At 38.7% G+C, this 14,809-nt stretch overlaps 1 protein-coding gene across 1 annotated transcript in view; it reads left to right on the top strand.

Moving 5' to 3' along the window:
* Positions 1–14,259, top strand: part of LOC105862294 (protein 4.1-like) — a 52,964-nt gene extending 38,705 nt beyond the window's left edge. Inside the window, 3 exon segments of the mRNA XM_075993395.1 lie at positions 11,930–12,631; positions 12,634–13,205; positions 13,619–14,259. Of these exon segments, the coding sequence (XP_075849510.1) occupies positions 11,930–12,631; positions 12,634–13,205; positions 13,619–14,029 (1,685 nt within the window). The 3' untranslated portion in view covers positions 14,030–14,259.
* Positions 14,260–14,809: the final 550 nt, after the last annotated feature.

Raw genomic sequence — 14,809 nt, 5'->3', positions numbered from 1 at the left:
AGACAACACCCACGCCTGCCTGCGCTTCCCTGAACTCCCAGATTTAAGTTGAAATCTAGCAAAACACCCCTTGGGAGTCCCGGTGAGGCTGTTGCCCAAACTATTCCTAAGAATGGTTTTAAAAAAAATCTTTTTACTCTTTCATTGTGGCAGATATTTTCTACCTTCTAGGTCTTTTGAAATGCAAGGCATATTCTGCTGCTCAGATTTTGAGATTTTTACACTATTATCATAACCAACAGGATAAAATAAACTCTTGGGAAATCTCCTCTGAGATAGTTGAGGAGCCAGGACACATCTGCTGGACGCCAGCACAGCCATTAGATTTGGTGCCTTCCGGAAGGGTCACGCAGTCTAACAGGGCTGAGAGTCCAAGGACATTCCCTCTAACAGGGAGGGGAAGTGAGAGCCTGGCTCTCTGGCAGCTTTTACAACTGCAGAATGGGTGTTGAAAACATCTTGTGCTGTAATTTCACCAGACTCAGGTTTATTTTGTGGGAGGGATGTTTCATTAATCCAATAAAAATAGAACCTTACGTACCAGTTCTAAGATAGTCTGAACATTCAGCACCAAGGAAACACTAAGCATTCACTTGACCCCAATTGGTCACTGAAGTTAATCACCCAAGGCTGTCTGGAGTGACCAAACCCAACCGCCAGCAGTACAATCAATACCAACTTAGCCAAATGATCCAGAAAGGGAAGCTGTTCATATCATTTCTCCAACACAAGAGGACCTCGGTGTTGGTGCAGGGGCACACAGACGTCAAGGCACTCTGTTTACTACTTCCTCCCCGGGAACTTAGCACAGTGTCCAACACATGAGTACATGACTGAATGCAAGAAGGGATTGATTAATTAATTAATTATTTTTTGTCTTGGCTAAAAGTAATAATATCCAAAGTCCCTAGAAAATCTTCCTAGCAACTCTGCCAGGCTTGGCCACGTGTGAGAAGGTTGTCTCACAACACTAAGAGAAAATGAGGAAAATGGCCCTTTCTGGAATGCATACCATCTGCTAAATGCTTTCCACGGACCACCTTAGTTCCTATTCACAGCAACCTGTGAGGTAGCCCCTATTTCTATCCTTATTTTACAGAAGAGACTCAGAAGAGTTTAGGTGGCACATACGAAGTCATAGAGTTGGAAGAATTGAAAGCAGGATTCATACCCAAGAAGACCCCACATGAACCCCCATGCTTAATAGGGTTTTTTTAATATGATTTTTTAAATTACCACCTGGCCCATCCTTTTCTCCTTTCCATCCTTGGCCAACAGAGCTGTCCCCTACCTTCTTCATTTACTCACTCTGTAGGCAATGGTGTATATTTGCATTTCACAGGATAACTTATCAGAGCCTCAGGTGCCAAAGCAGCCTGACCCACCCCAGAGAGAGCTAATGAAAAAAAGGGTCCAACCATCAGGATCACTTGCAATTTCCAAGGGAATTACACGGAACCACATCTTCTGATGGCCCACCTTAAGCCCATTATAAGCCCATTGTCATAAAAGCTTCCATTTGAAAGGCATCTTCCATGCACCTGGCACCGTGTATGTTTGCATGCATTATAACTAGTTCTCCCCCTGAAGTTACAAGGTATTATTTTCTCTATTTGAACTGGGTTGATGGGTGTACCCCCCAAATTCACATCTATCCGGAACCTCCAGATGTTTGGAAATTGGTTCTTTGTAAATGTTGTTAGCTAAGTCCTAGTCACATAGGATTAAGATAGGCCCTGATCCAACAACTGGTGTTTTTGTAAGAAGAGAAAACAGACACACAGAGGAGAAGGACGTGTGAAGACAGAGGCAGAGATTGGAGTGATGCAGCTACAAGCCAAGGATTCCAGGCGGCCACTAGAAGCTGGAGACACAAGGAAGGATTCTTCCCTGGATCCTCCAGAAAGAACATGGTCCTGCTAATACCTTGACTTCAGACTTGTAACCTCCAGAACTGTGGTAATTTTTTTTACAGCAGCCCTAGAAAGCTCATCTACAATCGCATAGACAATATTGAGGCTCAAAGTCATGCAGCTACTAAGTATTCAGTCTGGTTCCAAGGCCGTGCTCCTTCTTTCTTCTCAACCTTCCTTAGGGACTATTTGGAAGTGGAGTTTTCACAATGACTGGGGAAAACACTGCCTTTAAGTGAGAAGAGTCCAGTCATATTGGACATTTTTCAAAGCATAGGACAGTCCTACACAAGATGGAATTGCTCCCCAAAAACCACTTTCCGTGAACAATATTGTGTTACCAACATGCTGTGGGGTACATGATGCCAATTTGGCATAGCCAGACTCCAGGAGAGAATATAAATTTTGTGGGAAGCTGAAACTTATACAATTGGGGGACTTTCTTTATACAAAAGAAGACAAAATCGCAAATACAAAATTGGAAACAAAAGCAAATATTTACCTTGAATGATAAAAGAAATCACAACAATTTACTGCAGACTCAGAGATTCATGACCCTTGCGTCCAAGATCTCTTTAGTATTATCAGAAATGTTTACATAGAAAGCTTCTTGATTGTACCCCAACTTCCTTTCTACCTAAGACACTCTATAAACTCACAGCAACTTGCAGAATAACAGTGATCCGTGCAAGAGAGGGGCCCTGACGCTTCAACTTTATTAGCTTCAGGGTGAATTTGTCTCTTTTGTCTCTGCCAAGATCTCACCTCTGTATCATTATTTTCTCATCTATAAAATGAAGACAATGAGAGTACCTGATTTATGGGGTTGTTGTAAGGAATAAAGGATCTTACTATATGTAAAAGTACTTAGAATAGTGTTTAGCCATTGAAGCACAGAAAGAAAAGAAAGAGAGAGAAAGAAAAAGAGGGAGAGAGAAAGAAAAAGGAAGGAAGGAAGGAAGGAAGGAAGGAAGGAAGGAAGGAAGGAAGGAAGGGAGGGAGGGAGGGAGGGAGGGAGGGAGGGAGGGAGGGAGGGAGGGAGGGAGGGAAAGAGAAAAAGGAAAGGCAGAGAAGGGATGGAGGAAGGAAGGGAACATGGACTTTAGCTCTTGTGGACCTTGGTTTAGATTTTTCTTCCATGTACCAGATCACAATTCTAGGATAATTACTTTACCTCTCTGTGGCTCAATTTCTTCATTTGTAAAGTGAAGCTGATCTTACTGCTATTCAAGTTTGTTGCCAAGACTATATGAAATAATATGTGTAAAATATCTGCTGGGTACCTGCACAAAGTAAGTGTTTAGTTATTCACACTTCTACAAAGTCATGGAAATGTATTTTCCCTCTTGCCCAGTAATTGCACTCTAGAGAATTTTTCCTAAGAAAAAATAATAACAAAAGAATAAAACTACAGGCACAAGGATATTCCTTGGAGGATCATCTGTATTTACTTATTTTATTTTTAGAAAAGGATTAAGGATGGTTGTTATCTATAATAGCAAATAACTGAAGACAACCTAATTGTTCAACAGTAATGTAATATTGAAGGTAATTAGGGTACATCAATATGATAGAATATTATGAGAACATTAAAAATGGTAATTATGGAAACAGTGTGGTGACATGGAAATGGTTTTTGGTATGATGTGATGCAAGAGAAATAGAATGCAAAATGCCATGTCTGCTCCATGGCAATAGGAACTAGGTCCATCTCATGCACCACTACATAACCAGGACATAGTCCAGAATGAGCACTGGGTCATATGTATGGAATAGAGAGTAAAAATACAGCTGCATGTGGGCCAGACTTGGAAAGTCAGGTGCAAAAATATGAAAATAGTAATGATGGTATTGAAGTGTTTTTGTTTGTTCCTGCTGTTAAAAAGAAGGGAGACAAGAAAAGGGGGAAGGAAGCAAAGATAGTAGAAAAGAGAAAGAGAAGGAGGGAAGGAGGAAGGGAAGAAGAACAAAATTAAGGCTTTTCTGTTTATGACATGGAAAGTCATTATAACATAATGGTCAAAAACCTACATCTTGCAGTCACATGGACTTTTATTTGAATCTCAGCCTCCACCCTTGCTGTTTGTCTGCCTGGACAAGTTGGACAACTTCAGTAACTTCTCTTAAATCTAACATACAGAGATTTAAAACCAAGGCCAATAACTGTACCAATCTCTTGGGAATACTGTAAAGATAATTTATGCAAAGCACTCAGGATGACACATTAGACACCCAATAATGAAAACTATTTTTAATATTACAACTGACATCATCTGATAATTATAAGGAAAAGTCTTGTGAGCTGCTAACATAGAGCAGAGAAAACAAATCATAATAAAACCCTCCAGCCGGACCCCCAGGAAGGAGCCCTGCAAGACCACCAGGGGACACTGGTGCTGACCAACTGTTCTGAGCCCCTCAGTGGGAGAGGCATTGACAACTCCTCCCATTTAAAGGAGCTCGCTTCCCACAAACTCACTGAACCAATGCATTTTCTCATCAGAAAGTTTCTTGCACAGACCAACTGCAATGGCTTCATCCATAGATATAATTAACATGCCCCTGGCAGCCTTTATTGATATTCGGTTTATAAAGCAGTGACCTAGAGAAAGGGCATCTCTTGCAGATTAATGGATCACCAGGGTCATTACGGGTGCGAAGGCACTTCCAGGGGTGACTACATCCTTCCAACTGGTTGTTAGCCCACAGTTCCAACCACCAAATGCTTCGTGAACACAAGGGTCTCTATTAGTGGTCAGGATGTGCATGCAGTAACAATATTTGCCTTCATACACTCCAGTTTGCATTTTTCCAAGCAAGGAGAGAGGGGTTAAGCATTGGAATCAAATATGTATTTATGCTGGGAATCTTCACACAAAACAATCCTGTTCTGCTTATAGCCGACACAAACGTCTGTCTCGCCACAGTGGGATGGCTTGCTGCTTGCCCCAAACCCATTCTCCTTTCTTCTCCATAAAAGAACACCAGTTATGCTGAGTGAAATTGTGCCCAGCCAAAAGACCACATTTCCCTGCTCTCCTTGTAGCTAGAAGTGGCTACTGAGTTATATGCAGAAGTCACTTTGTAATATAATCTGGGAAAGCCCTTCTTGCCACCTTGTCCCAGCTTCCTACCTGGCGCAGGGACACAGTGGCTAGAGGACCAGTAGGAAGCTTGTGGCCTTGGGAAATATGCATCCCAGCTTTGCATAACAGCTGAGGAACCAACAAGTTAAGAAACCCTCATCTTTTATAATGGAGTATAAGCAAACCTGTCCCAACTTTACCTTGTAAGGAGACACTATCCTTTATTACATCACAGAGCAAACACATCCTCCCTCTGCCCCAGAGGGAGACACCATCTCCATCTTCCAAAGCTGTTCATGACAGATATCCTGGGGAAGACACTCCAGAACAAAAGCTGTCAGTGCCTCTACCCAAAAATCATAGAAAACCACCTCCCAGCAATAGCCACCTCATTTGCTCAAGTCACTGTTATTTCCAGTCTATGTTATGCATAAAATCCTCGTCAATTCTCCCACGGGCTGCACCGTCTTGTCGTTTTCCTTTACATGTAATAGACCCTCAGCCATGTGAATCTCTTCTAGAGTCAGAGGCCACATCAGGTAGGAAAAAACAGAAGGGTTAACTCTGGGACCAGGTAGCCTGAGTTCTAACCCTAGTTCCACTGCTCATCAGCTGTGTGACTTAGGCAAGTTACTGACCCTCTCTGCGCTTAGTTTTCTTACCTAAGAAACAGGAATAAGCGTAGCTCCCTCACGGCAGTGGTGGGGATTAAACGTGTTAATCCACTTAAAGCATCTACGTAATGCCTGGCATAGCGAAATGTGAGCCGTGGCAGAGACGATCACAGCAGTCACAAAATCACCTCTGAAATCACACATGAGCTGGGGGATACTGGGCAAGCATCTTAACCACTTCGAAATGTCTTTATCTGCAAAGTAACATGTTCCCTCTTCTTAGAGAGCTGCAGGGATGAAAAAGGATAACGCACATAAAATGTTTAGCACCATCCCTGGCACCAGTGAAAACCCAACAAAACAGCTATTGTTATCGCTATTATTGTTCTTTCTTGTGTTCAATTTAAAACCTGTTCTTTAATCATTTAGAGATATCAGGACATCTTTGTACTTCTTACTTTGCCACATGAATATTTTTAGTCAAACGTTATTAAATTTCTCTGATTGCAGACCCCTTTAATCTTCTGGTTTCATTCTGACAGAGGTGACGTGGGGTCATCCCAACCTCATCAAATTCTCAGTCAATTCAATTGCATCATAGAAAAATACAAGTTCTTAGAGCTAACCATTTTTATGCTCCTAAATCAGTGAAAAAGGATTTTGTCTTTCTTCTTTTAAAAGGTCTCTGAACTCCATTTGTTCTAAATAATACTCTATGAGTAAGATCCAAGTGCTAATTGAAAGCATTTCATTCCCCATATATTTAATAAAAATGAGATCTGAAATTTCTCATCTACACTAAAATCCTCCAAGGCTAGTCACATTTTAAAAAATGAATCTAACATATTGAAACAATTTCAGAAATTTGAAAGTTTAAAGATTTTATAGATTTTCTTAAAGTAAGATTGATTTGAGTTATTTTTGAAATACAACATTTACTAGAATGTCACTATAGAATTTCTTCATTTCATCACATCTTTCTGACAGCTGAGAAAGGTCTCCTTCATGCTTCTAAATTAGATCCTGTAATAAATGTACAATCTTGACTTGCAACAGGTTTATTACATGGCCAAAACCCCCAGCAGCAGGCTTATAATTAAGCAGTAATATTAATAGATAGTGAGCTTGGGCATGTGTTCCAATAATGTGCAATGATTTGAAAAGAGCTGAATGTTGGGTAATAGAAGGATTTTCCATTTATTACAGTGTTTGGAATGATATTTCATCCCAGCAAGATCCTGCAGGTGCATCTCTATTCTTCATAACTTTTTCTGCCATCACTGAATTCTCAAATTTACCAAAATAAATCTTGGGTTCCTTTTGCTAATATATTTTTCAACCTCAGGATTGAAAATAAAGAAACTCTGAAAAACAGTCCCAAGGACTTTGAGGATTGTCATTATTGAGCCAAGAAGTCCAAATAGCAAAAATCACATGAGAGTCAGGCGCAATCAACAAGCATTTATTGATGAGCCATACAAGGAGTTCACACTTCCTCATCTGGCAAACTCCTATTCACCCTCCAGAGAAGTTCAGGTGAGCTCTCCTCTGAGAAGCCCTCCCTGATTTCCTTTAGCTCAAAGTGGAACAGGCATCCCCCCTGTGTCATCCCAAAGTATCCGTGACATCTTGTCCATTGCATTTACTCCACTTTAGTGTCATTGTTTTAAGATGTGTATTATTCATTTGTAACCTAGGTATGTAACATTCAGCTTAGAACAGAACAGGCGCTCATGTAGCTGCTATGACTATTCAGTATGTAAAAAATCCTCAAGAAGTTTAATGTAACCAGAAGAGAAAATAAGTTTGAGGTAAAGCACAGGATTTCCAGCCATAGAGGTAAGACCAGAGCAGGTGATGAAGGTGTTGCATGCCACTTATGGGCTGGGACAGGAAGCACATTTAAATGTCTACAGGGCGCAGAGAGGCAATACAAAGGACACACAAGAGTGGGCTACGGCAGCGTAGCAAGGCTTTGGTAAAATGAACAGTGAAAAAAATCCCAGACAGCAACATTTTCTAATTTCTAAATAAGGCCTATCTTTAAACACGGCAGGATTTGGTCACTAGTTTGAAATCTTTGAGAAATTTTAGTCCCCCGTTCAGAGTTCCAAGTGGACCCTTCTCTTATGTGCTAACAACAAAGGAATTAATAATTCATAAGGCTATAAGCCAAAAGAGGATGCATTGCTTCCTTTTAACAAGGGGAAAATACTAATGGCTTCTATCTCCAGCTAAGATGAAATAAAGAGGACCAGATTTACCCTCCAACATTAAAAATCTAGAAAATCAGGCAAAATATATAAAATAATGGCTTACATGCATGAAACAGCAGGTAGCACAGGACTAAGAAGCGAAACAAGGTAAGCCCTACAATTGCACTAGTTTACTACATGAAGTCAGTTTCCAGGCAGCGTGGAGGGGAAGGGAAATCCAAACAGAACGTGGTGATCTCACAGAAACAAGGAAAGAGAAATCAAAGTCTGTGGGGCTCAAGGTGGCTGGAATTTGGGTATCAAACTGTCAGAATTGAGGGAGCTACCCAGAAAGACAGCTCCAGAGATCTTCAGAAGTGTCACCTCCAAGCTTTAATTAAATACTGATGAGCACAGCCTGAGCAGAGACTATTCAAGGCCAAAGGAAGAACCACTGCAAAGATGAAGGAGGAATAACCTCCAGAGGTTACAGAAGACTAGGAAGAGTTTGTGTTCCCGTGACCAGAGAGAAAAGACCTCATGGCAAAGAGAGTATAGGGCAGAATCCTCAAAAGAATATCACATTATTAGTGAAACTAAATTAGCCCTGGCCTAATGGATACTCTGGTCCTGACTTAACAGGGCCTAAAAGCAAGCCGTAAAAGGATTCAACTGACTACAAGTAACTTAATAGCATTCCAGAACAAAAACTCAACACTATTTAAAGAAATATAATAAAATCAATTCCAGCAACCAACATCATAAAATTTACAATGTCCAGCATCCAATAAATAATTATAAGGCAAGAAAGGAAGCAGAAAAATAGAGCCCAAAACTATGAAAAATATCAATCAATAGAAATAGCATTTAAAAATGACAGAGATGATGGAACTAGCAGAAAATGGAATTAAAGCAGCTATTATAAATATGCTTTATATATTCAAGAAAGTAAAGAAAAACATGAACATGGTGATAAAAGAAATAGAAGATATATAAAAGATGCAAATGGAGTTTGCAGAGATTAAAATTACAATATCTGAAATGAAATGAAATGAAATATATACTGGGTGGAAATAAGAGTTTAGATGATAGCAAATTAGAACACTTAACAGTAGAAAAAATCCAAAATGAAGGATAAAAAGATAGAAAAGAGGAAAGATAAAAAGAAAAAAAAATAACTGTAATCTGTAAGACAATATCAAGTAGTCCCAGAAAAGAAGGAAGGAAAAGAAAAAAAATATATATATATATATACAAACATATAAAATCTCCCAAAAATGTCTTGATTTTTTTTTATAAGTTGATGGGGTACAAGTGCAATCTGGTTACATGTATAGATTGCATAGTAGTCAAGTCAGGACTTTTAGGGTATCCGTCACCTGAATAAGTACATTGCACCCAGTAAGTAATTTCTCATCATCTACCCCGTTCCCACTCTCTTATCCTTCCAAGTCCCAATTGTCTATCCATTCTACTCTGTACATCCACGTGTACATGTTTTTTAGCTTCTACTTATGAGTGTGAACATGTGATATTTGCCCTTCTGTGTCTGACTTGTTTCACTTAAGATAATACCCTCCAGTTCCATACATGTTGCTGCAAAAGACATGATTTCATTCTTTTTCATTGCTAAATAATATTCCATTGTATGTGTATATATATATATATATATATATATACACACTATATTTTCTTTATCTAATTATCTAGTTATCTACTGATGGACACTTAGTTTGATTCCATATCTTTATGATTGTGGATTATGCTGTGATTAACATACAACTGCAGGTATCTTTTTAATATATTAATTTCTTTTCCTTTGGGTATTGGGATTGCTGGGTTGAATGATAGTTCTATTTTTTGTTCTCTGAGATATTGCCATACTGTTTTCCCACCAAGAGTGTACAGGAGCTCCCTTTTATCCACATTCTTGCCAACATTTGTTATTTTTTTACTTTTTAATAATAGCTATTCTAACTGGAGTTAAGATGATATTTCATTGTAGTTTTCATTTGCATTTCTCTGATGATTAGTAATGTTAAACATTTTTTCATACACACTTTCTAAATCTTAAGGGATAAATAGGCACATATACAATTACAAGTGGATATTTCAATAGTCATGTTTCAGTAATTGATAAAATAATAAGATTAATAAATATACAGAAGATTTGAACAAGTTGACATAATTAATATTCATGGAACATGCTACTTAACAGAAGACTTCACATAAAATATTTATGAAGACATATCACACTGTGGATCATGAAAAAAAATAAATTTTTAAAAATTGAAATCATACAAGGTTTGTTCTCTGGCCACAACAGAAATAAATCAGAAAACAATAACTTTTAAAATCCCCAAGTATTTGTTAATTAAACTGCATACTTCTAAATAACCCAATTATCCAAGAAGAAATCACAGAGAAAATTAGAATATATTTTGAATTGAATAAAAATGGAAGATGGAATATATGAAAATTTGTGGGATGTAGCCAAAGTAAGGGATAGAGGAAAATTTATAGCGTTAAGTTGCTAAGATAAAAAAAGAATGAAGGCCTCAAATCAATAATTAAATTTTCTCCTTAAAAAAACTAAAAAAGAACATCTAACTCAAAAAAGGAAAAAAGAAGGAAATAGCAAAAGGGCATAAAGCAATAGATTTGAAAACAGAAAAGAGAAAATCACTGAAACCAAAATTTGGTTCTTTGAAAGATTTTGAAAAATTGAAAAACTTCTGGCTAGACTAATCAAGAAAAAGAGAAGACACAAATTCCTGATATTAGAAATGAAACAGGTAGCACTGCTTCAGTTCCTAAAGAAATAAAAAGAATAAAGAACTATTCTGAGCAATATGATACCATTAATTTTTTTTATTTTTGATTTTTAATTATTATGGGTACATAATAGTTGTATATCTTTATATGGTCATGTGAGGTTTTGATATAGGCATACAATGTAAATTAATCAAATCAGAGTAATTGAGGTATATGTCATGATGAAAGCCATACTGAAGATTCTTGCCATCCTAACATAACAAATAAATATGTGTATGGAAAAAGTAAAAGTCTGTTTATTGACAAATGATATAGTATAAATCCTAAGTATCTACCAAAACTAGCTACTAGAATTAATAATTGTGTTTAGACACTAAAATTTCAGTATTCAAGATCAACATCATTAAAAATTTCTGTATAATAGCACTGAACAATTGAAAAGAGAAATTTTAAAAGTACAAATTAAAATTTTATCAAAAATATATGAAATACTTCATAATAAATCTGAGAAAATATACATAAGACCAGTACACTAAAACAACAAAACATTGCTGAGAGAAATTAAAGTGTGCCTAAATAAATAAAATTATATACCATGCTCAGGGATTGGGAAATGCAATATTGTTAAGATGACAATTATCCCCATTATTGATCTAGATATTTAATGTATTTCCAACTACATTCCTAGAGGGAATTTTTATAGAAATGAATTAGTTGATTCCAAAATACATATGGAAATACAAAGGACCGGAAATAGCCAAAATAATTTTTAAAAAGGAAAACAATATTAGAGAATTTGAAAAGCTTACTATAAAGCTACCATAATCAAGACAGTGTGGCATTGCTTTAATAAGAGACATATAAGACAATGAAGCAGCATAGATATTCCAGGAATGGACTCACACAGATATACTCTATTGATTATTAAACAAAATGTATAATCAATGGAAAAAGATAGTCTTCAACAAATGGTGCTATAACAGATATCCATATTTTTTTAAAAAAAAACTTTATCCATTACTTCTCAACACACCCCCAAAATAATGCAAAATGGATCACTGACTTAAACATAAAGGCCAAAATGATGACATTTCTAATAGAAAATACAAGAAATAATCTTTATGACTTGGAGTTAGGCAAAAGATTTTTAGATGGGACACAAAAGCATGAACTGGAAATGAAAAAAGTCAATAATTATCAAAATTAAAAACATTCTGCATAAGATGTTAACAAATTAAAAGGACAAACCACAAATTAAGTGAAAATATTTACAAAACATATGTCTAATAAAGGAATTATATCCAGACTGTATTTTTTTAAATTCTTATAAGTCAACTTATAAGAAGACCAAAAAACAAAAAAGATAAAAAATGGGCACAAAGAAATAAAAAAGCAGGTTCCTGGTGTCCCTTGGAATTTTACATTTAATGTAAAGTTTTATCCACCTGATCCAGCACAGTTAACAGAAGACATAACAAGATATTATTTATGTCTTCAGCTTCGGCAGGACATAGTTGCAGGACGTCTGCCTTGTTCCTTTGCAACGTTGGCATTGTTAGGTTCTTATCCTATCCAGTCTGAGCTGGGAGACTATGACCCAGAACTCCATGGTGTGGATTATGTTAGTGATTTTAAACTGGCCCCAAATCAGACCAAGGAACTTGAAGAGAAGGTCATGGAACTGCACAAGTCATACAGGTCCATGACTCCAGCTCAGGCTGACTTGGAATTTCTTGAGAATGCCAAAAAGTTATCTATGTATGGAGTTGATCTTCATAAAGCAAAGGACTTGGAGGGAGTGGATATCACCCTAGGTGTCTGCTCTAGTGGCCTTCTGGTTTACAAAGATAAGCTGAGAATTAACCGTTTTCCTTGGCCCAAGGTGCTGAAGATTTCTTACAAACATAGCAGCTTTTTCATCAAGATTCGGCCTGGAGAGCAAGAACAATATGAAAGTACCATTGGATTCAAAATTCCCAGTTACCGAGCAGCTAAGGAATTATGGAAAGTCTGTGTAGAACATCACACATTTTTCAGACTGGCATCTACAATACCATTCCCAAAAGCAAATTTCTTGCACTGGGATCCAAATTTTGATACAGTGGCCGGACCCAAGCTCAGACTAGACAAGCTAGTGCTCTCATTGACAGGCCTGCCCCACACTTTGAGTGTACAGCAAGCAAACGGGCATCTTGGAGCCTTGATGGAGCAGCAGCTGCTGATTCAGCAGACCGAAGTCCTCGGCCCACCTCTGCACCAGCCATTGCTCAGAGTCAGGTCACAGAAGGTGGTGTCCCAGGAGCACCTGTCAAAAAAACAGTGATCCCCAAAGCACAGAAGGAAACAGTGAAGGCTGAAGTGAAAAAGGAAGAAGAGCCACCTGAGCAAGCTGAGCCAGAGCCCACAGAAGCATGGAAGGATTTAGATAAGAGTCAAGAAGAGATCAAAACGCCTCATGCCAGCATCAGTGAGCTGAAAAAGAACTTCATGGAATCTGCACCAGAACCACGGCCTAGTGAATGGGATAAACGTTTATCCGCTCACTCGCCCTTCCGAACTCTTAACATCAACGGGCAAATCCCCACAGGAGAAGGAAGTATAAATGGCATTCGCACAGAGGAGGTGGCTGTCGTGACAAAGGGGCCACCTACCAATCCAGACTCTGAATGGGAGGGCCCCAAGCAATCAGTAGTTCCTAGTAAGAGCCAGATCCCCACCCGGTCGAAGTCGCCACAAAGCTTTGCCTTTGGCTCCCTCTCCATAAGCAGCGAGGAGACAGAGAGAAGGAACAGGGGGCAGCTGTGTCTCTTGATATTAAGGAGATGCCAAGAGGTCCAAATGGGGAATGTATAGGAGTGGAGGAACGGGCCAGTGCCTTAAAGTTCTCAGTAACACCAGCTTCCTGTCAGCTGCAACTTGGTGAAAAAAAGTCAGAGAATAGTGAAGAACCAGGAGAGCTACTTGGAAAACAAAATGGATCATTTCTTGATTCTCGTGTGGGTAACCAGTTCGCCACCCTCATTCGAAGTTTCCAGCCTCCCCTGGTGAAGACTCAAACTGCCCCCATCTCAGACACTGCCAATGCCAGGAAAAGTGAAATCCCAACTAAGGATGTTCCTATTGTCCACACTGAGACCAAGACCATCACTTACGAGGCTGCCCAGACTGACGACAGCAATGGGGACTTGGACCCAGGCATTTTGCTGACAGCTCAGACCATCACATCTGAGACCACAAGCAGCACCACCACAACTCAGATTACCAAGACTGTAAAAGGTGGGATTTCAGAGACTCGGATTGAGAAGAGAATTGTGATCACAGGAGATGCCAATATTGACCATGACCAGGTCCTTGTACAAGCCATCAAGGAGGCGAAGGAACAGCACCCAGGCATGTCAGTGACCAAAGTGGGCATCCATCAAGAGACCGAGATTGCTGAGGATTGAGCTCAGGAACTATCCTACCCCTAACTCTCTGCCCTTCTCCCATCTAAGAGAAACCAGCGAAACGATAAAGAAGCTACTAATCTGCAATAGACTTCAGACTTCCAAGATTATTCTAAACCACCAGAAAATTAATTTCATTTTCTATTTGGAGTTGATACAAAGAGATTCTTCTAGATATCACTGATGCTTTTGAAGACCTTTTGCTATATTGTGATATCAGAAATTCTTCAACTTTTCACTTTATGGACTGTTTTTAAAGAGTTTTTGGTTTTTTTATAGGGTGGCTTGTAACCCCTTCGGCCTAGCCTCTGTCTATGTATTTCCAAGCCCAAAACTGACAGGGTCCACAGAATTCTTCGGGAAACCCTCCAAAGACTCTGTCCGCTGTGTTGGAGGCCAAAGCCAGCACAGTGGAAGGAACTTCCATGCTCCTCCCCTAGACTTATAGCCTTTGGACGACAGCAGAAACTTTATGAACCAGTTCTTTCTCAGAGCCAATGATGTGACTTTACTAGAATGTCAGGCAGGGTGACTGCCCTGACCCACAGACCCCAGAAGAATATCCCTGTCCCTTTATTAAGGGTGGTTTTGGTAAGGCAGAGACCTCTGCTAAGAATGTAATATTATTTTCCCTTCATCCCTTCAAAAAAAAAAAAAATGGGCACAAGATTTGAAATATTATCCACACCAAAGACAATATATGGATGGAAAAGGAGAATATGAAAAAGTATTCATCATTACTCATTAAGGAAATGTGTTGAAACTCATTAAATTTTGCAT

This window comes from Microcebus murinus, chromosome 16 (genome assembly GCF_040939455.1).
Source record: "Microcebus murinus isolate Inina chromosome 16, M.murinus_Inina_mat1.0, whole genome shotgun sequence".
In the NCBI taxonomy this organism is placed as follows: domain Eukaryota; kingdom Metazoa; phylum Chordata; class Mammalia; order Primates; family Cheirogaleidae; genus Microcebus; species Microcebus murinus.
Note: the sequence above shows the minus strand (reverse complement) of the source record. Positions and strands in the feature narration are given on the sequence as shown.